At 40.0% G+C, this 26,839-nt stretch overlaps 1 protein-coding gene across 1 annotated transcript; it reads left to right on the top strand.

The window, feature by feature from the left end:
* On the top strand, positions 1-26,839 carry SNX9 (sorting nexin 9; the record flags this gene model as incomplete). Its single annotated transcript, XM_010148838.1, has 11 exons — positions 1-78; positions 2,917-2,991; positions 4,172-4,294; positions 17,696-17,879; positions 18,632-18,785; positions 20,256-20,340; positions 21,211-21,336; positions 21,645-21,762; positions 24,446-24,576; positions 25,897-26,000; positions 26,736-26,839. Coding segments are annotated over exons 1-11 (1,282 nt in total), but the record flags the coding sequence as incomplete, so codon positions are not given.

Below are 26,839 nucleotides of genomic sequence, written 5' to 3'. Positions count from 1 at the left end.
ATGTATGATTTTGCGGCTGAGCCTGGAAACAACGAGCTGACCGTCACTGAAGGAGAGATCATCGTAATTACCAATCCGGTAAGAGAACCAAGATGGGATCAAGGCATCAGTGTGCTCTCCTGACCTTCTTGCTGGTGGAAGCAGAAAGGTGCTAGGTAACATCTGAAAGCCCTGTCTGCCCTCCCCTGAAGAAGTAGCGAATAAACTAAACACAAAGAATATCCTAATAGTTTTGTGGAAACAAATGCACTGAGTGGTTTAGGAGGACAGGTTTTTGTGGACAGGCACACTCTCTTCTCCGCTTGTGTCTACACCCTTAGGAGTTTGCTCAGCTTTGTTCCCACCTAAATAGGGCTGAGTGTCAGGGCAGAGGAAGGAGCTAATCATGGTGATACCCTTTACATTTGAGTGTGGTGTTCTTCTTGTGTGCTTTATGTTCCATGTTTTGTGTGTATATCATCTTGCAGATGCTTGCCACTTGCATTTAAACCTGACATGCCAGCTCCCTTCTCGGTTTTGATTGTTTTTCAATCAGTGACTTCAGTGTTCCAAATCAAAAACTTGCTGCAAAATTTGTTACTGAATTTGTGTGTCATTTCATAATTAAAGCAGTATGGATAAGGTACAGGGAAGAAATGATACTATGGTAATAATGTCAAGGAGTTCTTAAATTAATAGTACCTTTGAGCACTGACATTTGATTTGCATGTACAGCTTGGGTTTGAGTGCATTTTTATTCTCGTGTATAATTCTTACTCTTGGTATCAAGGTAAGTGTTAGTTTCTGCTTTTGATTTTTGTGTGGCTTAGTGAGTAGACTTTCCTTTTAAAACACATCCAGACAAACCCTACCTCATCTTGATGCCAGTTTTATTTATCTGGTTGTATAGGAAATGCGAGTTTTGCAGAATGAGCTAATTCTTTGAAGAGCATAGTCATGCGTGATCCTGATGATTTTTAGTTCTACTGACCTTAAAATATTTGAAGCAGATATTTAATGGAACTAGCACCCTCTTGGACATGATGCTGTGCTGTGGCAGAGGTGACATTATAGAGGAGTTCAGGATTAATGCTGTTTCAAAAAAGGAGGACTACATAGCTTACCAGTTCTAAGCTTGTTCTTGCTGAACAAGACATCTGTGTGTTAAGGCAATGTTCTTAAAACCAAGTAAAATTTAATTTTATGCTGTTCATGATTGAACTGTGGGATAGATTGCCACAAAGGCTCTTGATTTGATATTGTGCGTTTAGACAGCAGTAGCATAAGTCATGAAAGTCCACTGATGATTCCTGTTAAGTGCAGTGGCATAAATGCAATTTGTGGCTCAAGATGTCATTGCTTTTTCAGCTTAACCAAGCTAGTTGAATTAACAATCAAAGATGCCTGGTTTCTTCTGTGTTCGAGTGCATCTTTAGGTACATCTCCTGGTTTTAGACAGGAACGAGCTCCTTTTCTGCGCAGTGCTTGCTGGCCCAGAGCAGCCATGCCGTGGTCAGGCTCAGGGCACATGTGCAGCTCTGATGTGAGGAAGTGGCCTGGGGGAGTTGTTAAGGCTTTGGGCTAGCTTGACAGCTGGGTCCTTAGTTCCTTTTGTTAGTGTTTGGAAGGGTTGTTAGCAGGGGAGAAGTTTTCTTTTGTTAGTGGATTGGTAGTCACTTTTGTAGTGAGTTTTCTTTCCCACTCTGGGGCTCTCAGGCTCTGGGACTGCTTGATGCTCTGGGACCTGGCTGTGTGTCAGTTGGTGGGTGGTGAGCTACTGTATCATATGTTCTATTTTCTATTATTTGAATTACTTAGTAGTAGTAGTAGTACTGTTAGTATCACTATGATTTTCATTTATATTATTAAATAGTTCTTATATCAACTTTACGAGCTTTCCTTGTCTTTTCGTCTAACTCTCTTCCTGCACTGAGGGAGAGAGGAGGGTAGGTGAGTTAGCAATTGTGTGGCAATTGAAATAACTGATTTCAAATTCTGTTTAAAATATTGAATGCATAAGCACACTTCTTACTATGTGCAGGATTACATAAAATTTCCAAGGGAAAGAACAGCACTGTGAATAAACAAATGCATCTATTAAAAAGCAAATTAAAAAAATCCCAGAAATTGAGTAATTGCTGTCTAGCGTATGTGATTCCAATTTTCAGCTGTGGATTAGCTTGACATGTATCTGTGCATTCAAGGAACAGCTTGACTTAAAACAAAACTTGAGTTACTCCACATAATGTTGTCCTGGAACTGACTTTAACAGCAAGCACAGGTTTCTTAGTGTATGTATGTTAAAAAAACAGTAACAGGATGCCCCACCAAGATCAGAACTGAACTGTTAGTTCTTTCCAAACTAGTAGCAGTAGACCTGCTTCTGAAATGAAATGTAAACTAGAGAGTCTCCAGATCTTGCATGGTATGTGCCTCTCAATTTAGGAGTATTCAGGATAATCTTTCTGGGTTATAGCTCCCAATCATCTCACACCTCTGCACGTTCAGTAAGTATAGTAAGGATTTTACAGATATTACCAATAGCTTAATTCCTGTAGTCTTGTTTCTTTATAATCCATGGAATAAAATTAATGCTTTGGAAATAGCATACTAATAACTGTGTTTTGACGCAGTCTGTGTCCAGACAATGGACAGTGGTTTCACAAGTGATCAAAAGTGCTGAAAATCAACCTTTCTTCCCTCACGCCTATTAAATTTGAAGTCCATAATAGCTGTGTGAAGCAAGCATGGTCTGTGTTCTGCTTAAATGAGGATCTGCTGCTTCAGCAGACTTAAGGAAGTTCGTTCATGGTCATACAGTCATAACTCTATTCCGACGTTGCTTTTGACACCAAGACAGTGCTTCTTACTGAGCTGTTTAAAGCATGCTGTGTGATCCATCTAGCAAAACTATTTCTATATTATTACTTCTTTTAGGATGTAGGTGGAGGCTGGTTAGAAGGAAAAAACAGCCAAGGCGAGAGAGGACTCGTTCCCACAGATTACGTTGAGGTAAGTGACTGCTATACTGCTCTGCACTAGGAAAGCAGAACTACTGAAAAGGCCATCCTCTGGTTTACTGATCAGACTGTAATGCTCAAACTTAATACTTCCAGTGTTAAAGCTTGGAATATATAATGTCATTGTAGCAACTGCAGCTGGCTTTGGGACCAGTGCAAGCATGCCATCCAAAGCCACTGTGCTTCTTAGTGATTTCCCAAGAAATATAACAAAATAAGGTTGTCTATAGTGAATACTGCTGATCTGCAGAGTCTGTTTTGAGTCTGTTTCTGGTTTTAAAGGGGGGGTCTTATGACCCAGTAATTTTTTTGTTTTCCTGTCTGGAGATACAGATGTGGATGTGAAATGCATAATGGAAGCTTACTCTAGTGTTGCTGTGGCTTGTTTGCCACACACTTACAAATCTGGAATTGAACCCCATTTCTGGGGCTCAGGATATGGGATTCCAAATCCAGAGCCTGCTTGTCTCATCGTTTCCTGAGGGCCTTTGCTGTCTCTTCAGTGTGTGTTGATCTGCTCTTTCTTTAAAGACTGCTGGTATGGGGTGGTGATGGAATGGGGTCTCAATGCAAAGATTGGAATCCAGTTCACTCTTGGAGGGGCCAGTGTCTGTCTGCAGGTTGCCAGTTAGGTGAAGGCTCTGGCTGTAATTCCTGCAGCCTCCACATAAGGCATGTGCTTCCCTTCCTTCATCAGTGCTGTGTTTATTTAAAAAAAAAAAAAAGGTGGGGGATGGGGCTGGTGGTGAAGGGAGGTTGCTTGTTCACATAACCTCATTTTTTGTCTGCAGTTGGTTAGCTCATGGTCTACTAGCTTTTGGCTCTCCAAACTTGCTGACCCAAAATGATCTCTGAGTATTGAGTTCCCAGTCTCCAAGCAGTAATGTTAACAAACAGCCTTGTTAATCCCCAGTAAATTTATAGTTAGGTGTTCACTGCCACAACAGTCTTGTATGTTACACTGTGATAGCGCAAACCAGTTCTATCTGTTGTGGAAGTTGATTCTCGCATCAGCTTCTTGTAAAAGGTACTATTCCCATTTGAATTCGAAAAGGTTATATGCAACCATCTTAACATCAAGTGATGTGAATGTTAGGATGATTATACATGATAAGCAGTGTAATTTGATTAATGGAAGCATTAAAAATGTCTTGTAACTCTTTCCGTTTCAGATTATAACCGAAGGTGCAAAAGATGGAATTAGCTGCGGTAACTCATTAGCTGACCAAGCCTTTTTTGATTCCCTTTCTTCAAATACAGCTCAGACCAATTCCGCTGCAAAAAGCACTAATCAGGTATGTCTCCAGGTTTTTCAGGCACAGTGGGCGTGATGGGTTCTGTTGACATAACTGCTTGCACTCTTCAGTTGTGCTGTACCATATTTGTGAACCCTCATAAAAGTACTAATTCATGTAACTGTTTTCATTAGGGAACACTTCTGTTGAATATTAGTGATATGGGTGTCTGTTCAGCTACTGTCCCTGCTGGAAAAATTAGTATTCTAACACTTGCCAGAGCAGAGCATTTTTATTCTTTCCAGCCTGCAGTCATAAATCTGCAACTACCTCAATCTCTGTTTGTACCTCAGCTCTGGCTAACTACACTCATGGCAAATTTACTTTATTTTCAAACTACTTGTATTAGCATGCTAACCTTCTTGAGGAACTGTAACTTTTTTTAAAATGTCTGCTACAATTGGGTGATCCGTGCATCATCAGCCAGAGTGAATGGGTATTTATATTTTTCAGAATTTCAGAAGTTGTTTCTTTGAGTAAAAAAGATGAAGCAAGTTCAGGCATTGCCTGAATCAGTTGGCGAGGAGGCTGACTTGGTTTTTGCTGGAAGAATGGTTTCCTTCTCCCCCTGCCTCCCTCCCCCCCCATTCATTGCTTTATGCCCAGCGTGTCACTCCATTCAGCAGCAAGTATTTAGTCTCAGGTTAGATATCTGAAGACATACATTATCTTAAACACAGGCTGGTTATTATGGTCTGCCGACTGCTGCATGTTCCACGTGTAGGAACAGTTGAACATTTCAAAGTCCACAGGTCAACAGAGGAACAAAATCTGCTTTTCCCAACAGCAGCATGCAACGGTCTTGTGTTGGCAAGTAAATGCTTTACTTATCATAGCAGCTGGGGACACACACCTGGTTTGTGGGTCAGTTAAATATCAGTTATTAGTTTTCTTTGTAAAGTGCAACACAGGGCTTTGACATGAAGTGGAATCTCTTGAAACTGTACATGGGGCACTCTTGTATGACAGTGGATGTAACAGTTAATTGATGGTGTAGTGTTTGATTTGTGCTTCCTTGTGTTCATCTGGACAATGCCAGGATTGTGATGCTGTGATCATGTGTACAGTGACACCTCCAGAGCTCACTGTGACTGTTTCACTGTTTGTCACTAACTTTTTTTTTTAATTGATGCCCAGTTAATATTTAGGTTAAACGCAGAACTCTTGAAATGTCTCATTAATTTCATGTCAGACTGAGCCAAAAACATTGATTATAGCATTTTCACTCAGGAAAATTTACAGTAATTTTTAATGTAGAGTGGGAACCTCATCTCTTCTGCTCTGTTACCCTTGCCCCATTTTTTCCTCTCATAGTATTTCTAGCCAAGCTTTACTTCTGGATAAGCTTGAAATATTTGTAGCAGCCACCTCTGTCAAATTCAAATACTGTTTCTCTTCTGAGGGAATAAACAGTATCTCTTCTTTCTGAAGGAAGAGAAGTGTATCACTTAATCTGGCCTAGGAAGAACTACTTACTATCAAAATGAACATGCAGTATTTTGAATGGTGATAGAGGCATCTATCAGAGGTTGATCTGCACTTAATGCAACGTACTTGTGCCTGGAGAAGGGAAGAAAACAACCCTTGCCTACATATGAGGAAAGGTTAAAGCTCTCTATTATATCCTAAATAATACAGAATTACTAGGGCAATCTAGTTTTCAAAGTTGCATTGCTTAGAGGAGGGAAAAGGTTGAAAATATGGTCACTTTGTAACACAATATACACAGGATCAGGAGTGTACTGGCCCTGTGATCCATACAAATTGCAGTTTCGTCTTAAATTTTGGAAAGAAATAACTTCACTGAACAGCTTCCCATCTGTTTCAGCGCCTTATTCCTGTAAGTATCCCGTTCCTCTCCATTAGCCTCTCAGTGCTGTGTGAGACAGTTGGAAGAACCAGGGTACCATAGTGTACTACAGTAAAACTATACTGCTAATATTAATAGGAGAGTGAGGAGGATAGTGTGCACCTGGATCCAGCCAAGGCCATGCAAGATGTGAGGGAAGCAAATTTCTTCAGGCTAGTGTGTTTGGGTCTTCTGTTTTCCTGTTTTTTCACAACAGGAACCATACTGTTGTGTGGTCAGGATTTTGTCATAAGCTATTTCCATTTTCTGAATTTTTTTCTCTTTAACTGAGTGCAGTAACTGCAGTTTAGCTGTATGTATTTTCTAGAAGACCAACAAATCTTGAATTGAGAGCCAGTTTCTTCAGCTTCTGATGTACATCTGGTGGTTTGTTCCAGTGGCTTATTGCTAGCAGGAAGTTAATTGGTATACTGAGAAGTCTGGCTTGCATTTTGGGCTGTTAGGCCTTTCTCCCCAGGTCATAGAGCTCTATAACGCATGGTATTTTCTCCTTAAAAAAATTATATGGCTAGTTGTCATCTTAAGGAATTCCGTCTGTTTGTTCTGTCTTGTGTAAGGCACTTGCCCTCGAGAGCTTTCTTCTGCAGTCTGTTTGATCTTGTGACTTGTCTGTAAAATGCGTGCATTGCTCCTGTGTACATCATGTGATGTCGAAGAGGTTTGATGTTGCTCTTCTGGTGTAGAAAAGCCCAATATAGTGAAAAATTGCATTGATTCCTATAATGTTGCATCAGGAGGTTATACTGGTCGCTCATCCACTGCATACTGGCTTCTTTCTTAGAGCTTATAAGAATGTGATCTTCTGCTTTGTGGGTATGATCCTTCTTCCTAAATGTGTTGCTCTGCATTTGGTTATGCTAGCATTTACATTGCTTAACATGAGTTTCACTCCCAGCACTTTGGATTGATCTGTGTTCAGATGCACAGTTGCAAGCAATTGACTTGCTCATTAAGGCACTTGAAAGGAATGATTAGGTCAATATACAAATCATTTAATCTTAAATTAAACTTTTGTGTTCAGGCTATGGGGAGCAAAAAAAATTACAAATTGGATGTGAATGTACAGTGAATCAATGCGGGAGGTGGCATAGTAATGGGAACCAAAACATTCATAGACATAATCTAGTGGACTGAATAAGTGATTGCAGCATTCTTAAATGCTGGTGTTTCGTGCTCTTATATTTCATAGTAACATGGGGTCCTAGAAGTTTATTACAAGAAGAACATGATGTTTTGGGTTTTTTCTTACTACGAAAGTATTGAAGACATTACATTCTGTAAACATTAAGTCACTTTAACATACATAATTACACAATACCCCCCTTACCCAATTCCAGTAGTTTTAACTCCTAGTTTTCCTTCTATTCTTTTAAGTGTTTTTTTGTTTTGTTTTTAAAATAAAAGGTTGTTGCATAGTCTTTCAGTACCAAGCCTTATTAAAAATAATAAATCTGGATGAGTTGAAATGTGTGGGTGTGGGGTTGTTGGTTGTTTTGTGTTTTTTTTTCTTTTTTAAGAGACCAGTCAAACCACCATGTCATGGTTTAACCCTGGCCAGCAGCTCATCCGCTCGCTCGCTCACTCCTCCTGTGGGACAGAGGAGACTATCTGAATCGTAAAAGTGTGGGAACTTGTGGGTTGGGATAAAGACAGTTTAATACGTAAAGCAAAACATGTGCACGCAAGCAAAGCAAAATAAGGATTCATTCATCACTTCCCGTTGGCAGGCTGGCGTTTAGCTGACCCCAGGAAAGCAGGGCTCCATCACGCATGACTTACCCGCTTCCTTTTTTTTCCCTGTAGCACATACTGCTGAGCACGATGTCATATGTGATGGAATGTCCCTTTGGCCAGTTGAGGTCTGCTATCCTGGCTGTGTCCCCTCCCCATATCTTGTGCACCTCCAGCTACTCACTGCTGGGATAGTAGTGGAGACAGACAAGGCCTTGACACTGTGCAATTACTGTTCAGCAGTAACTAAAACATCTCTGTGTTATCAAGGCTGTTTTCAGCGCAAATTGAAAACATACCACCTTAACAGCTACTTTGAAGAAAATTAACTCTGTCCCAGCCAAAACCAGTACAACCAGTTATATTTAAAAATGAAACTAGGACAGAAAAAAAGAGTTATAGACAAAGTTTGCATTCAAAGTTCTGAACTGGTTAGCTTATTAGTTTAGAAATGTATCTCAAATGGCAACGTGCTTCTGCAGGGCTTAAAATTCCCAACAAATTTATTCTTTAGCTTTGTACATTATAAATTTTGCTGGCATATCTTCATGTGCCCTGATAGGTCTTGGGGGGTGACTGCCTTACTTCAGTAGTAGATTTCTTCAGAATCATTACAGTTGTCCCAGATCAGTGTCTATGCATGCATATCTCTCTCAAAATAAAACTTACGTCCCTCCTCTCTCTATACCCATCCTTTTTTTTTTCCCCCTCCTTTTTTTTCTGAGCAAACAAGAGGCTTTTGATTTCCTAGTCTGGAATTCATAACTTCTTGGTGTTAAGAAAACATCATCATCTCATGCGCTGCCCTACTCCCTGCCTGTCCTTTTCTAAGAAGGTTTTTGGTTGTTGCTCAGTAAATAATCTCTTGGAAAGTAATTAATAAGCAGTAACTAAAAGCAGCTGCTCTTACTTCCTTTTCTTCACTGAGAAACATATAACGTCCTCAGCCACACTTCTGGTGCTGTACCTTACCTGGGTTTGCCACAGACATGAAGTGACAATAGAAAAGCAGCACACAGAGGTACCTCCTAAGGAGAAGAGAAAAATTCTGCACAGCCCTTGGCAGTTTATTCTTCCCCAGCTCATTCCTTACATCAGTATTGTCCCAGCAATGGCTGCCTTGGTAAAGCTTGCAGCTGCTCTTTTAAAGAGCTACTTGTAGAAGACACTGGGGAGATGAAGGCAGTCAGAGGAGGCAATGAAGCTAATGACACAAACAAGGAAAAAACCACGACTCAAAGTGACTATTTTTACACTCAGTAGAAGAAAAGCTGATAGGAGAATTTAATGTTCCAGCTGCCCATAACATTTGTGGTTTAATATCTGAAAAGCCTTTAAAAATTATTCAACAAAATAACACTTCAAGTAACCTTCAGTTGCCAAAGATGGAGGCTGTTGCATGGCTTTTGTATGGGTCTCATGCTGTTTTGACCTTGTAGCCCTTGGACAGTGGAAGCAAAGGGAATGAGAAATCTTTCTTTTCTGTCACTCCACCGTTTCTCTGAACAGCAATACGGGTTGCTAATTTTAGACTATCATTTGGAACAGCAGTGAGTAAGTACATCAGCTCTTAGGTTCTTTCTGTTTGTTAGAATAGAAATATACATTAAAGCAAGTTACCTGTAAACTCTTCTGGTACAAGAACAACACTGGAAATAATTGCGCTGAAGTGAATATAGACAATGGCAGGGTAAACTGAGTAAACATCCTGAAATACACTGAACACAATTTTTCTCCTTTCTGATGAAAAATGACTGATACATTTTTCTCTTGTATTTTTTTGATGCTGAATTGCTTCCAGGGACTGTAGCAACAATGGATGTCCTGTTTCACAATTCTTAAAGTAGTGCTTCTTGTTGCAGTTGACCAAGAGGTTGTTAGCGTGGTGGCATTTGGAACCTTCATAATAATGTATGGGAGTGCAAGCATTAATGTGAAATTCATTGAGTACTCTCCAACTGTTCTTGAGGGTTTTTGTTTTATTTTGGTGATCGAGACTAGTGCTTTTCAAGTCAGATGTATTTGCATTTATTTTGCATGTGTTTCAGGTTCAGAAACTGCTGTTTTAACAGTGATGGTCTATTTCTTCATTTTAAACCACAACTTTGGTGGTTTTTCATTTCCCTAACTTAAACACTATTGTTAAAATGGAAAACTGACACTTTTTCATAACTTTTTAAAACATTTTATCTGTTATTGATATTTCATCTAAATTACAACTATATTCGGTCATAGTAGTTCTCCTTATTAAAAAGCTAAACATCTTTTATCTGTACAATAGTCTCATTAGTGGTCTGTAAACAAACTGTATGTACAATTAGCCATAGTGTAGTCCAGCTATTTACAGCCTACATAACATGCATGTTTGACTGTAGGATAGAAATGCTGTAAATTTCAGTATATTATATATTTTAGTCTGCATGCTTTCTCCTCCCCTCTAGAGCTTAAAGTCTAGCCTCGTCCCCTCCTTTCTCCCTCTCCAACCTCCTCCCATCTCTCTGGAGAACAGAAAACTAGTATTAAAAATGTATAAATGAAATTGAAGTGGAGTACTGCCAGTCTCTTTCAGAGTGGAAGTGGATTGCCAGCAGTGCTGATGCAACAGCTGTAGATGTGGCTTCACAGTATTTAATATAAAAATAGGTCTTGTAACTAACCATAAGTTGCATCTGTAGAGGAGTTTGTTCCCTTTTCTTGACACTGATTCTCGAATCACTGCCAAGTCTGCTTCTGTATGGAGATGACAGTAGAGTTCTCCTTAGTTCTGGAAAAAACACGTATCCTCAGAGTTCACGGTTTTGTGAATTGCAGATTTGTCGGTTAATTCCGGTGTGACCTCAGTGAATCCACCTTTTGTGTCTTCAGTTAAGTTGTGGGCAGGGCAGCAAGGGCCCAGGAGTAGATACAGGAAGCAACCAACAGAAACCTCTCATGTTTGTAGTGTTTTATCCAGTAATAAGTGTGAAATCACTCGGGATACTTCCTCTCACAGTAGAGGAAAGGTAAGACGCTACACAGTTGTTGAAGGATATGAAAGTAAGTAGACTGTCTTATGTGTAGATAATGCTTTCTCTTCAGAAAACTGTGGGACTTCTTTATAGGCTGGATGAATAATTAGCAGTAAAAACACCTCGTTTGGTGTATGGGAGCTGAGACAACTCTTAAGTTACCTGGTGTACAGACCTAAGTTTTTGAACGTGCTTAAGGAACACACTAAGGAAGCTGTTCCCAGATCTTTACTTTGTATCTTTTCCGCTCTTTGCAACTTGGTGCTGGAGAGGCAAACTATCATTGTTAAATTTGTATACTATTAACTCCCTCCGAACTGCTATGAGCAGCAATAAGATTGAAAAAAATAAATATAGTGCTCTTAAGAGCACAGTATTCTACTTCTGTGGAAATTTTGACGTGTGTGTTACTGCATTCCTGTAACAGCAGTTCCAGTCTCTGACATTGCTGTGTGTTTACTAAAGTAGAAGTATTGTCACAGGAGATGTGACTCACCCAATTTTGGTTGAGTCCAGTTTGTCTTGTTACACTAGTATGCTAAATTATCTTATAAAATACACAGATAGGTTTCAGGGAAGTTAAAATTACAGTTGTTTATGAATTTTTGGAAATTATTGCTTCCTTGACTAATGAGCCTTAAGCTCTGCATAAACATACACGATTCCAAGAGTAAGTGTAAATAGGCCTCTGTGTGCGTAAGTCATGTCTAGAAGGGCATAGTACAAGAGAGATCTAAAAAGAAGTAGAAGCAAAACTGGTGGGTTAGAACTGTTCAGAAGGAGGGGAAAAAAAAAACCAAACAACCAACCCAGAGTGTTTTATGCTAGTTTGACTTTCATGATTAGTAACTTAGTTCCTCTTACAGATAATGACACTATAACATCCTCCGTTGCTACATGTAATTTGAAAGCAACTCCTTCCTCCCTCTCCCCACCTCAATTGCAATATTGCATTCAGACCAGTAACTGTGATTTGTGACCAATTCTTGTCTAAGCCAAGGACCACACTGCGACTCCCATACAGTACTGGAAACAGTGGATTGCTTGCTTTGAAATGAATCGCATGCCGATACTAAAAAAATAGCTGTCCAACATATGACAGTGATTGTACCAATTCCAACTGTGGAGCTGTCTTGAGCTTTTTTGGGGAGTGTCCTAGTGCAATGCAAAGGCTTGGGGCAGGAAGTTGTTTAACTGTAGTACTGTGATCACTCCTCACCTGTGGTCTATACCCATACCTTCAGGCAAAACATATGACTATCAAGTCAGTTTTGCACAGTTAGGAGTGTTTGTGCTCTTGCAGCTTTTTTTTCATTTGAGTCCTTGCTTTGTGAGGTAGCCTTGTGGTCTTGTATTTTGCCATTGACTACATAAAGAATATTTTAGCTTGCCAAGGGTGACAATCTTGTCATCTCTATGTGTGTTCCTACTCATTTCCACTCTTGCAGTGGCCACAATCCACCAGGGGTCTTACTGCAGTGTATAGTTTCCTTTCTGATTTAATTTGTTGTTTGTTCATGGAGCACTTCTTATTTTAAGGTGGAATCATTGGCGTTTGTCACCGAAAATGGTAAGCTGAAAAGCCCTAGCCAGTAATAATATTCAATTCCTCCCCAAAGGAAGCAACAAGGGAAACTCCTGTCCCCTGTTCCCAAACAAAAATACAGAGTGCTTTTCCCAAAAAGGAAGGCTAGAGCCTTGTTTAACTGTTGTAGCCTGGTCCTGGGATATCTAGAGAACAGCAAAGAGGAACAGGGAGTCTTTCTTCCATTTCTGGGATTGCTGTGACTGCTGCTTGGAAAACTGTCTGAAATTTCTCATCTGTGTTTCAAGAAGAAATCATTAGGGATTGAAATCAGCTCAAGAGAAGACGAGGATAGAGAGCAGCTTTGAGGAGAAGGATTTGGGGGTACTGGAAGACGAAAAACTGAACATGAGCCAGCAGTGTGCGCTGGCAGCGCGGAAGGTGGGAATCCTGTGCCTGCAGTGTGCAGAGCAGTGCAGCCTCTAGTCCACTTTGGCTGTGAATAACCTTATAGGTAAGGAAATGGGATTGGAAGTGGGGAAAGAACAAAGCTAACTGCTCTGTTCTTCATGGTAGTTCTTCCACCAGTGGTTTGGAGTGTTTTCCTGCTGGAAGCAAGGAGTGTCCAGTGGGTGTGCCCTGGCATTTTGTGGTTCATGAGTGGGCAAAGCCCAGTTCCTTTTCAGGGACTAGTTTATAAAGGGGGCAGTGGGGTTGGAAGTGGAGGTGCTGAGTAATGGTTTTCTTTGGAAGGAAGCAAGATGACATCAGCAACCGAGGGAGAAATTGGTTCTGTGAGCAGCATTGCTGCTGTGTCCTTGCCAGCTGCTTCTGGAGGTCTGCTCTACTGTTGCTTTCCTGTGCTCCCCAGGATTCAGGAAATCCACAGGAACATTTTAATATGAGAGTCCATAAGGCTGGTCAAAGTATAGCCCATCTCTACTCTTGCTTTTCCTAGAGGATTTCTTTGAGGAAAAAACATGCTTAAATGGTACAGTAGAAAAGAGGGCCTTCCTTCAGGAGTGAAAGTATCCAGGACCACAATTTACTAGGAAGAAAGCTGGGGCATAAAATATCATGGGCATGGCAGTTAAGTCAGTATCTGCTCATGCGCATGCTTGCTTGTGGTAAATACAGCACAGTGAATGCAGTTCTGTGATTGATTGCTGCAGAGGAGGATTTTAGCCCTTCACATTTCTTCCTGGAGGAAAAAAGCTTAATTTTTAGGGTGACTGTCTATATTCACATTTTTAATGTGCCTATTCAGGTACTGTTATCCAGAGAAGGTGAGTTTAGTGTAATTTCTGAGTATGCCTAAGGCTTTGTCTCCATGTAGGTAACTACCACAGCTATAAAACTGCAGAGGTGTGTTTGTTCTTGCAAGCTATTCAGCTGAGCCACCATGACTTTTCTTGTCTTTTCTGCCATTCCTCTGTGCTGTCTCTTCTCAACCCCTCTTCAGGGGCATAACACTTCTCATTGCAGCTTTGGCAGTCCTGGGCTTCCCTTTATCTGGTCAGGCTTATTTTCTCTACTCACTGCTTCAGCATGGCTTCTGCCTCTCAGTAGATTTCAAGGTGTGGGGTTTTTTTACAGTTGGAGGCCATAAGTTTTGATTGCAGGTAGCTAGATCTTTTTAGGTATTCAACTTAGCTTTAGCATCTGAACACTGTGTTTGTTTTGGCTTTTGTCCTTCAGGAGTAGAATGAATCTGTTCGTCCAGCAAGAGCATCCAGAAATATGAGAAAGGAGTCTGCTAGGAACAACTTAGTTGGCCAAGAGGTCAAAAAAAAAAAAAAATTTTTTTTTTTTTTTGCCAGTGCAGAGAAATGCCTCAGTGACTTATCTTAGCTTTACTGTCTGTAACTTTGCATTCTCTGGAAAATTGTAAAGTGTCACTTCTTCCTGTTTAATTCATGATGCATTTGGTAAAGATACTGACATTCCACCCCCAAGCTGAGATTTTCCCGTTGCAGAATTTTTTCTCATTCAGCTATAATTTGATCTTTACAAACATACTAGACTTCCCCCAGCCCCTCTACCAGTAGTGATCTCTTTCGATAGTGAGTGTGAATCTGCCCTTAATGGAAGACTTAAAATATTTAGTAATGTGTTCCCTCTCTTGTCTATTCCCAGATAGCCTTTTTGTGGTGGTTTTTCTTGAACAGTGGGGGTGAGCAAGTCTACAAAAGGGAAGATCAGCTGCCTTTAAGGAACATAATCTTTGTATACCCTGAGCAAAGAGATACAATGTTTCATTTAAAGGTTGATTAGTTTCTTAATTATGCATGGTGTGGCATTTCATGTTGTGTGTTTTGCATTTGAGGTTGCTTACATACTTGGATGTTAGGTATGCTATATCATGGTATATTGATTAAATAACAGCTTCTTGCAAGGACTCTTCATCTTTTTTGTGCTGATTAAAGACAGATCAGAGGATTGTCAATTTTGGTTATGGAAAACCAAAGGTGAGAGAACATGTAATTTAATCACTTACAAAATACTTGGTGGCTTAATTAGGGTTTATTCAGCCAGAGCTAAGCCACATAAATAGTTTCTCACAGAATTTGTCAGCAGCCAGGATCCACAAAACTGCTGACCAGAGCTGAGATTAGCCTTTTAATAAATGTTGTGTCTTTACTTGGCCCTCCACAGTGCTATGGGACCTTGGGGATGGCAGGCTGGATTCCTGCACCCTTCTCCACATTTACTCATTTTTGGCTACTGCTTAATAGTGTCCACTGTGTGTGTGTATGTAAGCAAACATTTTAGAGAGATGAAAGGTGACCAGTAAATGTTCTTTGAGAGGTGTTTTCTATGTACACTCCTAACCCATCTCTTACCTTCTTCCCCAGTGCCTTAGAAAGACATGTCGACCTGAATGGGCTGAATGGAGCTGAACCATGGGCTGAATGGAGCTGAGTGGGACTAGCATATCCCACCCCTTTTTATAGCCTGTGAGCGATATACCTGGGGGCAAGAGCTTACGCCAGAGCTTTCTTGGACACCACAGAAGTTAAATTTTGTGATTTGAATAGTGCTTTCATATAGGTACACAGAGATGAGACAGATGAGAGGGCAGTTTAAGTAATCCTTTTCCCCTTGCAGCATTGTGTATCAGCAACTGTTTTCAAGTTTGGTGATGATCGCTCTTGACAATCATTCTTTAGTAGTGTACCCAGTGTTAATGTTATTGCCTACCCCTTGTTTTGAAGCAGATTTTAAGGTTTCTTTGCCACCCACTTATGTACCGGATTTCACATGAACTGCAGAGAAGAGGAAAACTTTACTCAGCCTTTTGGCAATCATCCCACTTCTGGGCTTTCATTTGCCACTGATCAGCACAACATATATATTGCAGAAGTATATGCAAATTAACATTATGCAAACTATTCTTTTCTTGGTGCTCTATGTTAGGAACAGACACAGTTTCTCTTGTAGTTGGGCCCCAGCGTGTGTGTTTGCCTTTAGCAAAGATGAAAAACTCTGACTGATGGCATGTAGGTTTATTTTTCCTCTTTACATAAACTCGTATCAGGTGAACATCATAGGAAAAGCAGGCTGGTACAAGCTGCCAGCAACTTGTTTGTAACTGCTGAGAGTAACACTGTATATCAACTATCCAAGAATTAAGTAGACCTCAGTGGTACTGCTCCCTTAGGGAGTAGTGTTCTTGCATCCCCCAAAAAGTCCCCCAAATTATCATTACAGAAGTTGTCTGCATAATCTCTCCTACTAGACACCTGCTGAGTCTCATGGGTCTTTCAAATGGTGATTTCCCCTCCTCCCCCCATCTTGGGGGCTTGGTCTTAATTTCCAGATCCTGGGGATTCTCTACTTAAATAACAGGTGTTATACGCTTATCAACAGCATTTTATTCTTGAAAGTTTGATATTATCTGTGAAATCTGACTGTCAGACAACTGTACTTTAGGAAAAACTGAAGTGAGAACGCTTATTCCTAAGTAGTATCTCAAAGTTGAAATGAGAGGAGTGAATTTTAGTGAAGAAGAATGGAGTGTGGAGTAGCAGGTACCTTTTTAACGTATTTGTGTAAGAAACAAACATTCAGTGTTTTTGCAGAAAATAATTTGGCTTTTAGTGGGTGTTTTATTAAATTTTCTGTACTGGCAAATGTTCTAAGGGTCATGTAAATGTTACAGTCTAATAGAAATCAATTTCTCTTAGACATCCCTTTGATATGCTGCTTCATGATTAAAAAAAAAAAGAGATCTGGCTTCTGTAGGCTTTGAGACTTCTACAAAACTCAGGTTCTCCCTCTGCTGAACAAGGCAAGCTTTGTAGGCTTTGTTTGCTTTCCTTCCCCTTTTTCTCCTCATTCCTCCTATACTTGTGTGTGTGTGTTTTGATTTGTGTGGGGCTTTTTTTCTTTCTGCCTGCTAGTCTTTGCACTGGCTGGAGTAGACTGCACTTAACTAGTCAGTGCTTTTTCAAAGTGTACTGTTAAAATCAAGGAGCTGAGCAGGTTGCTAAGCTGTTAATCCAACTTACTGACAGATGAACTTGACAAATTGATGAGTAGTTTGAGACATGTCTGCTCTGCACTCTCACTGAGGTTTCCACCTCCACAGCAGCATCATCACAAGGGGTATGTGTGATTACCTTCACCAGGAGCTTATGCTGAGAGTAGGTCTACAGGGAAATGCCAGACTGTTCCCTGGCAGATGTTTGTTTCCTTCCCTTGCCTTGTGACAGGGAAGCTGAACAAGTTAGGCTTAACTCCCTAACTGTCACACCAGTAGTGATGGTGTGGGTGGGCAATTTATGATTTGCTTTTAGTAAAGCTACTAATCTGAGTTTGATAAAGTAAGCATTTGAAAGAAACTAATCCTTGACTCTGAGTTTCTGTTTTAAATGTGCTAATTAGTCCGTGGCTTTATGTAATTAATAGTTCACGTGCACCATACTTAGGGTGTTGGTGTAAAATAATTACTGTGGGGAAGAGTGCTTCCTAACACTGTTGGACCAAATAGTTTAATTTCCCTGAGGCGCGGTAACACCCTTATTAGTATGTATTGGTGTCACATTGCTGGAAAGCTGATGGGTTCTTCCAGGTGCTTACTGCATTTCAGAGCTGTGTAGCTGGGAAGGTAAGATTTGGCAGCTGCTCTGAAGTTGAACAAGTGCAGTGCTGAATTCAAACTCATAGCCTGTCAGCAGGACATCAAAGAATTCAAGAAGAAAGTTACATGGTCATTACTGTTTCTTCAACAATTTCTTCTTTATTTTTGTTTTTACATGATATAGGCAAACAATTCTGGTGATCCTTGGTCCAGCTGGAATATTGGGAAGTCTGGGAACTGGGATAGTGGAAATGCTGTTGACAGCTGGGCAACAAAACCTGAAAGTGCAGCTGGCCAGAGAAACAGTGCTTCAAATAACTGGGACACAGCAGCAGCATTTGGTCATCCACAGGCATATCAAGGACCAGGTGTGCTAATAATGTTCTTTTTTTTTTTGATACATTAGAGGAGGTGGGCAGTAGAAGTAAGAATTACTTAAGCTTTCATCAATACAGAACATGGCTTATTTAAAAAACAAACCCGTCTTCATAATAGCACATTGCCACATGGGTAAACTGGACACTAAAATAATAGTTATTTATGAATTATATTAAAAAAAATCAGATCCACAGTAACAGGCACCTCAAACTTGTATGGAAATGTGACAAGCCAAAGTCATGCATACAGGGTCTGTTCTCAGGTATGTTGTACAGCTTGTGTAACTGGAACTTCAACACCTTTTGATTTTGTACCCTCACGCCTGTGGGAAAATAGTCTCCTAAGTCCTTAATTTTAGGAGATGTCTAGCCATTGAGAAGGCTATCTTTTTGTAGTAAAGGCCTAAATTAAGAGAACTCAGAACTGGGGAATGCTAACGGGGAGTCTGAGTATGGAACACTATCGAATTCATCTTAACACACCAGCATCTCATCTGGTTTGGTTTTTTTTTTTCTTCCTACTTCCCCTCCCAGTGGATTTCTAGTGTAGCGTTTTGCAGGTTGTATTTGGTGAGGATGGTGGTAATTGAGGAGAAATCATAAAATAAATGCTGAATTAGCTCTTAATATATTACCTTGTTGATTATTTATGTATGAGTGCTGAGGTAGCTGTTTCTGCCTATAAAGAGGAGAATATTTAACTTTCTTCTTTCTGTACCCCGCTGTCCCCTCCTGTACTTCAGCAGCTGCTGATGAAGATGATTGGGATGATGACTGGGATGACCCAAAATCAACTTCACCGTCTTACCTTGGTTACAAGGAGACTGAGGCATCAGAGGCTGGGGGGGTCCAGCGTGGAAATTCTCGTGCAGCTGCTATGAAGTTACCACTTAACAAGTAATGGAAAATGCGGGGCAAATATACATAATGAAGAGAATTTTAATTTTTCAAGATGTGTAAATGTGTGACTGTTCAATCTTCTCGAAATATGCATTCAATCTTCTCGAAATATGCATTCAATCTTCTCGAAATATGCAATGTAAATATTACAGTTTTAAGGTAAAAGTGGAGATGGATTTGTAGCTCAGCATTCTCCCTGTGTGATCAGAGAACATAGATCATGAAAGCCTGAAATAATGTGACAAAGCTGTGTAATTTTTGGAGGTGTTATACAGGCAAATGACACTTTTGCAAGGTGTAAACTTGTGAACTTACTAGTCTTTAAAATTTAACTGTCTTAACTCTATGTGTTTAGTGAAAACGAAAGGTGATGGACAGCTTGTCCATACAGCGAGACTGATCAGACATGCTGTCCCAGAGTCTGTGAGCAATTTGAGTTGCTAGGAGGGGGGTAAAGTTCTGCTCTCTCCTGTGTCTGTGCATCACCCAGGTTGATTCTTGGGCCACAGAAAGCTTGCTTTTTGGATAAAAAACAGTAGTATGAAGCTTTGTCAGGGTTATAGTACCATTATCTCCTTAAAACTTAATGTTTTATTCTAAAACTACGCTTACTCTGAGAAGCTGCTGTGGGCAATCTTTAAGCAGTGAAAGCAAAGCAGAAAAGGGTTGTAGAATAATGGTTTCTTCAGGCAGGTAACTAAAGTCAACAATGAGTCATGCAGGGCCAGTTGATTTTGTTCATCAGGGGAGGTTTTATCCAGTTTTGCAACAGTACCTTTGCATCATGTGGCATCCACTTGTCGCAAACCTATTTAGTATAACCAGCATAAACATACCTTATTTAAGAGTGGTGTTTGTCTGTGATGTAAGTCCTACTTGTGTTTCTGCAAGCAGGTGGTAGATTGACAGTACTCGAAGGGCTAAATATCATCCTCATTAGAAAGAGAACCACCATTTGCTTTTTGTAAAATTTTACACAGACTTGAAGGACATTACAGTGATTTTTGTGTGAGTTCCTTTCTGATTGGTGGGTAAATTATTTAACATAACTCCTATTTAGAAGCACTTGATAAGTCTGCAGTTTTGTCATTCATTCAGATGAATTCTCGTCATCCAAAAGGGCAGGATGGTGTGTGTGCATGTGCATTTCCAGAGAGGGTGGGCTGCAGTGGAGTGGCAGATGTTGCTTTGTGTCCTCCTGTTAACGTTTGCTTTGATGGGCTGCAGAGCCCAAATAGGTACTTTGCCCTGAAAGAAGGGACCTGTATTACACAGATAAAAGCCAGAGGTCAGTAGCTAGAACTTTCCTGCTCTTTCAGGTCAAATGTTGGTTGTTTAAGTAATCCACATCAATTAGTTTCTGAACTTGAGAAATCCTAAGGGTTTTTTCCTATAGTAGCAGGTAGTTCTGCATATGTAAGAGGAAGGAAAATACAGAATAAACTTACCACTTTGTTTTATTGTTAGATTTCCTGGATTTGCAAAACCTGGGATGGAACAGTATCTGTTGGCAAAGCAGCTAGCAAAACCCAAAGAGAAAATTCCCATTATTGTAAGTTGGGGATGTGTGGGTAGTTTTTGTGTGGGGGTGGTGTGGTTTGTATTGGGGTTGGAGTTTTTTGTTTTCTTTTTTAATCTTCTCCACCCTTCCTTTTTTCCACAATTTAACTTCAGTGTCAGGGTTGCTGTAAGTATTGGGGTCAGAAGAAAATGATACTGAACATATAATTAGAAGTAAAACTGTCATAATAAAACTGTGTACTATTTCAGTATTTTAATGTTGTGGTAGACTACATTGAGTCATAACATTGAGGGACTTTTCAGGGTCAGGTCTTAACTCCTCCTTTCTTTCAAGTGTGCTGATTTCGATTCCCCCCCCCCCCCCGGGGGTTTTTTTTTGTTCCCCCCCCCCGTGGGTTTTGTTTTGGTTTATTTTGGGGTGGTTTTGTTGTGGTTGGTTTTTTTTCCTCTCATGCTGGATCTGCATTAACTGTGATCATGAAAAATAAGCCTTTTTGGGATTGAGTGGCAGTGCAAATCCGTTATGCTCTCTGTTAGTTATCTTGGTAGTTATATATAGGAGCTACAATCATAAAGGTTTGCAATATTCAGCCATGATGGTCAGGTCATCTAAAGAAATGAACTCTTCTAGATATATACTGTTCTAGTAAAATGTGATTGAAGTAGCAATCCCTAGAATTTACCATTCCTTTACTTTTTGGGAAAAAATGTAAAATACAGAATACAATTGACCACAGTTGTGTTTATCATTTCTGGTTGCAAGAAATCCCTCTCTTCCTGATTATCAAGCTCTCGCTGAAATCAGTGGAAACTTTCAAGTGAAGAGAGAAAGTATTTGTCTCCTTGTTTGCAGCTAGCACAACATGATGTATTTAAAGATAATATTTGCAATTTCTTACAGATTGGTGATTATGGCCCAATGTGGGTTTATCCTACCTCTACATTTGACTGTGTGGTGGCAGATCCCAAAAAAGGCTCTAAAATGTATGGTCTCAAGAGCTACATTGAATATCAGCTGACCTGTACTGTAAGTGTATCTGACACACACAACCTTCTCTCTCACTAATATGGGTAATTTGTACATATAAGTAATGCAGTTTGTGTGACTTGGAAACAGGGTTGTAAGAGTAAGTGGCAGTTGGCACTTTCTTCCCCTGCCCCCACTCTCAAGGAGTTACTTTGCTGTAGTCATTTCAAGTTCTGTAATTACAGATTCAAGGTTCTAAACCATACTTTTTAAGTTTACATTCCACGTACTTGCTGTTCTGGTCACACTTGTTTCAAGTCACTATCTGTAGATGCCTGTCAAAATTCAGAGTTGTGTTTCTCTTACAGAACACTAATCGGTCTGTCAACCACAGATACAAGCACTTTGACTGGTTGTATGAGCGTCTCCTGGTTAAATTTGGATTAGCCATTCCAATCCCATCTCTTCCAGACAAGCAAGTAACAGGTAACTAACTATTCCTGGCTGTGAATTCATGGGATGGGAAATAAGATCACTTTTTTTACAAGGTTCAGTTATTTCTTACTGTTTGGGTTTTTTTCTATTACATTAAAAGAAGGTATAAAAAACCCTCCAACATTTCACCATTCAAAAATTGAGTTGTGATGGCCTATCAGCACAAAGAGCATAATTTCAGAACTCAGGTTTACTTATCTAGTCCACTGACTTTAAAAAAAAAAAAAAAAAAAAAAGACAAACCCTAGTTACTATAGAAGAGAATATTTTATTACTGGAGAGAAGAGGACTACTTCTGTTCCATATTTGCTGGAGAAATAGGTTTTGGGGGTGGGGATGGGGTGCAGTTGTTGTTGGGTTTTGGTGGTGAATTTGGGTTTTTGGCATTTGGTTGCAAATGTGTTACACAGTAGGAGCTTGGAAACAACGCTCCCAGAGGAGAGGGAGCATCCCCCACAAACTGGGTGTGTTTGCTCGCAACTAAAACGTTGCAGCTGTTTCTCCTGTTGCTTGATTTCACACCTGATTTAGAAAGCATCTTTCATTTGTATAACATTCTGCTGTGGTTTGATATCGGTTCAGCTTGACCAAACTCTCTGAAGCCTTTGGAAGTCTTTTGTTTTGACTTCAAGAAAAGTGAGATTGCCAATGAGTTCAGTCATTGTGACTGAATAGGGCAACCCCTCTGCATTTCCAGTAGTGTCTGGCTTCCTTCTTACAAGGGTGTGCTGGAGTGCATGTGAAGAAAAGAACAGGCACCTGACTATGAGGGAAATGCATTACTTTTGCCTATTTCCACTTGTGTGTTTTCTGGTAAGATTTTTATACAGCCTTTAAGACAGACAGACAGCCAAAAGCCGGCATGTCGCCAGCCATGTGGCTGTGAGCATCACTGAAAATGCGGTAGCTCTGCTGTGTTGAAGAAAGCTAAGCATTGATGCGGATGCTGGGATAAATGCCGAGGAAACTGAAAAGTGAGGAAGCAACTTCCTCCCCTCCTCTCCGCTTACTCTTATAGTTAGAATTCGCCAGTATTTTTGCTTAAACATGTGCATGTGGACTAAAAGGAAACCAGAAGACCTGATGGGATGTCTACATTTTATTGTAACTGTATTTTAAAAGACTCAAGAGTTTGGCATCACAGCTAAACCTTGCTTGTGGTTTTCAGTCTTCCGGAGTCTATGGGAGAGGTTATAGGGGGAAGAAAAGAAAAAGGCATACTGCTTGTTCTCTTTTTTGAAACATTGTGGGAAACTCTGGGGAAAAAAAGTGCTTATTTTTCATTGTGTTTAGGAGTTTTTTTCCAAAGACTGTCTAGAGAAATGTTTCTGTCCATTAGACTTGGCACAGCAAGACTCTTTACAGATAGTCTCACTTAGCTCAGGATCATGATTTTGCTGGTGAGGACGTGCCTAATGACCAGCATGTAACTTCCAAATTTTACTGTTCCTGTTGTCATACATTCCTTATGCTGCAGAGATTTCAGTGTAGAGTAAGGGTAGAACAAGTTATTACTGCAGGTTCTATAATGTCACTTCCACAGCACTTGATTTTATTCCCCACCCCGCACCCAGCAGCAAATATACACATACCCAAACTTTATTTACAACCTGTTGTGTTCTTTACCTGCTTCTCTTGCTACTTTCCGTATTTGAAATTAAAAAAAAAAACCCAACCAACAACAAAAACCATAAAAGCCTCAACCATATGGAGCTGCTGCCATAGTAACTATACAGTGGAACTATATTGGAAGAGTACGCACGTTCAAGGTTTGTGTGCCCTGCTGTGGAAATTAGGGGTGCTGGAGGAATCTTACGCCTTTCAAATGCATGCTTTGCAAGTCTGGTGCTGTGTGGTGGTTTTTTTTTTTTTTAATTGGAAAAGATTCTCAAAGTCTGTGCTAAAACTAAAAGGTGCTTAAATACACAATGATGATGCACTACTGGTTTAAAAAGAGAGAGTTACTTTTTAAATAGTTTGTATTAAAAAGCTCTTAACTACCAAAAAACCCCAATTAGTCTTACATGTATGTATTTAACCAGTTTATACATATGATTTACTGGGTTTTTTTGTTTGTTTTTTTTTTTTGAGGGGGGTGGGGGTGGTGGTGTCCCAACACATTCATTTAGTTAAATAGAAATATGTTTTTGGGAGGTACTGCTTTTTTAAATCTGCTGTTCATATCTGAGCAGTCCAGTTTCAAATGCTTTGTTAGCTAGGACATGACAGCTTGGGAAGTAAGTAGTTCCTTTTTTCCCCAAAACTTTTGAGTGTTACATTGACCTAGGATTTACTAGGCTGGATCAGAAAAACATCTGCATTCCAAGCCTGTGCCTAGCTTCTCTCTTCATCTGAATACCTAATTTTTCCTTCTTAAAGTTCATTAATCTTCTTTTTTTTTTTTCCCAAAAAAATTATTTGAATTGACAGTGGATATTAAGTTTATTTAGTATTTCCTGGCTGCTTTTAAAAGGAGGAGTACTCTTCGTCGATAACCTATATACTGTAATTTAAAGTTCTGAGTTGTCAGTGTAATGTTTCTTTCTTGTAAGTTCTGAGTCATTAAACGGTTAATAATTCCAGATTCTGTTTAATATTTTTTTTTCCTTTCTTGGAAAAGCTGAGGTATCAGAGTAGAAATGAAATGTAACAACTATTCCTCAATGTATCACAGGTCGTTTTGAAGAAGAATTTATCAAAATGCGTATGGAGAGACTGCAAGCTTGGATGACGAGGATGTGTCGCCATCCTGTTGTCTCAGAAAGTGAAGTTTTCCAGCAATTCCTCAATTTCCGAGATGAGAAGGTAGGAAATGAAGTTGCAACACAGACTGAGATTGAGGAATTGCTGCTCCCCATCTCTGCCCCCCATCTCTCCTCAAAGGGAGAGTTCAGCTTTGTTGCCTTCTCATTTGCCTGCCCCACTGAGGGCAGAAGTGATGGGCTGGACACTCAGCTGGCTTTACTAACTTAGCTGATGGTTCAAAACAATGCACAAAGTTGCCTGTGTGGAATGCCAAGTGCTGTCCCAACAGAGGTGGGCTCCTTAAAGTAGCTTTGTTGCCAGTCCTTTAAGGGCAGTTTGTGTCCTCCAGCAGAGTTGGGACATATAATGGCTCTTTTGGCTGTTGCCCTGATCTGTCTCTGTTGGACCCCAAGAGTTTTCACTGGAATGGGTTGTAATAGCAGCATGCTGCAGTCTTACCTGATAGAACCAGCTTTTTTTTATGCCTGTGGCCTGGCATGCTCCTACCCCGACCCCCCAGCTTTTTAAAAAGGTTTCAATATCTTCCCCTTCAGTAAAAACTGGTTTCTTCATGACTGAACTCCAGCTCTGTTACTAATTTGGGTATGTACCGATGAGGAAATAAAGAGGAAAACTCTGCTGCTTTCTCCTCAAAGCAGTCATACTTCTAAATACATACAGATTTTGCTGAAAAAGTAAGTGAACCTTGGAAGTTTTAGGACTAGGCTGGGTAAAGCCCTGAGTAACTAAGGTCACAGCTGATTATTTTTGAGTAGCAGAGTGGACTACAAACCTCCTGATGCCACTTCCAACAAGAATTATTGTGATCCTGTACGTAGAGGCTTAACAACATAGTAAGTAGCAGTCCTAGTGAAGTGCTGTGTGGATGGCCAGTGGGGAGTTGTATAATTGTGCTAGCTAGTCAGCAGTTCTTAGCAGCTAACTTATGAACTGATATAAACAGAGAAGATGTTGCAATCCGTGTGGAATTTTTACCCTTTTTATCTGCTTCCCACGAAGAACTTAGTATGGCAATTGCTTAATAGTCTCATGATCTTCTTGAGGAGCTTCTGATACCAGCACTATCACATGTGCAGAGACAGCTGAATATAATTGCTCTTACACTGTATTTCAGTAATACACAAGAAGAGTCTGTTTATCCTAGAATCCGGAAAGAAAATTGCACAAGGAGGAGGGAGGGGAACTTTAAAAAAACCTTGGCCCCACTGAAACTTTCATTTGAAAGGTTTTAATTTATGGGTGTCTATTCTCCTGTCTCCTGAACATTACATTCACTGCTTAAGTGCATGCCCTTAAAGATGCAGGAACAGTGGTGACCAAACTTTGTGGGTTTGTTGTTTGTTTGTTTGTTTCCTTAAGGAGTGGAAAACTGGAAAGCGGAAGGCAGAAAAAGATGAAACCGTAGGAGTCATGATCTTTTCTACGATGGAGCCAGAAGCTCCTGACTTGGACATGGTAGAAATGTAAGGTGGTTTCTTTTTGCACGCATGTTATGTTTGGTATCAGTTTTATGTCATGAGGCTAATATAAAACTAGAACAGTAAACACGCACACGTATTCATGTATTTGAAAAAGTACTCATCAATGCAGAGCTGAAAATTTTTTTGAATATGAGATTTTCATATCAAACCCCCCACCCCATCCCAAGCTTGGTAGAGCTCCTTGTGGTGTCTCTGACTTCAGTGGCTGAATACTGAACCTAAAAAAGTTCGTGAAAAACGAGTTGACAAGAACAAGTACTAGCAGGTCCTATGGACTTCTGTTTTATATATTATTTATATAATATAAATACAATTCCAATATATTTATATTGGAAGCGTATTTTGATCTTTAATCCTTCAATTGTGAACAGTTCCCAAATGTGCTGGCCTTATCAAGTAGCTTAGGATAACTGTAGGTTGACCATGGAGGAAAACCATGTTTCTGTAGAATACATGTAAGTAATGCTGCACATACAGTATGAGTCTAATATCTGGAATCCATGGAAATAAAATGAAAAATGTCTGTATCTGAAGAGGGAAATTCTGACCTCAGTGAAAAAGCAGAGATTTCAAGGAATTAATTTATTTCTCTGATTTTTTTTTTAATTTTTTTTTAAGAACTAGTTGACACTCCTAAACATTTCAGTATTGTGTTTAAAGTTAGCATAATGCATCTGTTAAACTGCTTTTTGGTTTTGCTTTTTCCAAATGCCACAGAGAACAGAAATGTGATGCAGTGGGTAGGTTCACCAAAGCAATGGATGATGGAGTTAAAGAGCTGCTGACAGTGGGACAAGAGCACTGGAAGAGGTGTACAGGGC

This window comes from Eurypyga helias, unplaced genomic scaffold (genome assembly GCF_000690775.1).
Source record: "Eurypyga helias isolate BGI_N326 unplaced genomic scaffold, ASM69077v1 scaffold6533, whole genome shotgun sequence".
NCBI classification, from domain to species: Eukaryota; Metazoa; Chordata; class Aves; order Eurypygiformes; family Eurypygidae; genus Eurypyga; species Eurypyga helias.
Note: the sequence above shows the minus strand (reverse complement) of the source record. Positions and strands in the feature narration are given on the sequence as shown.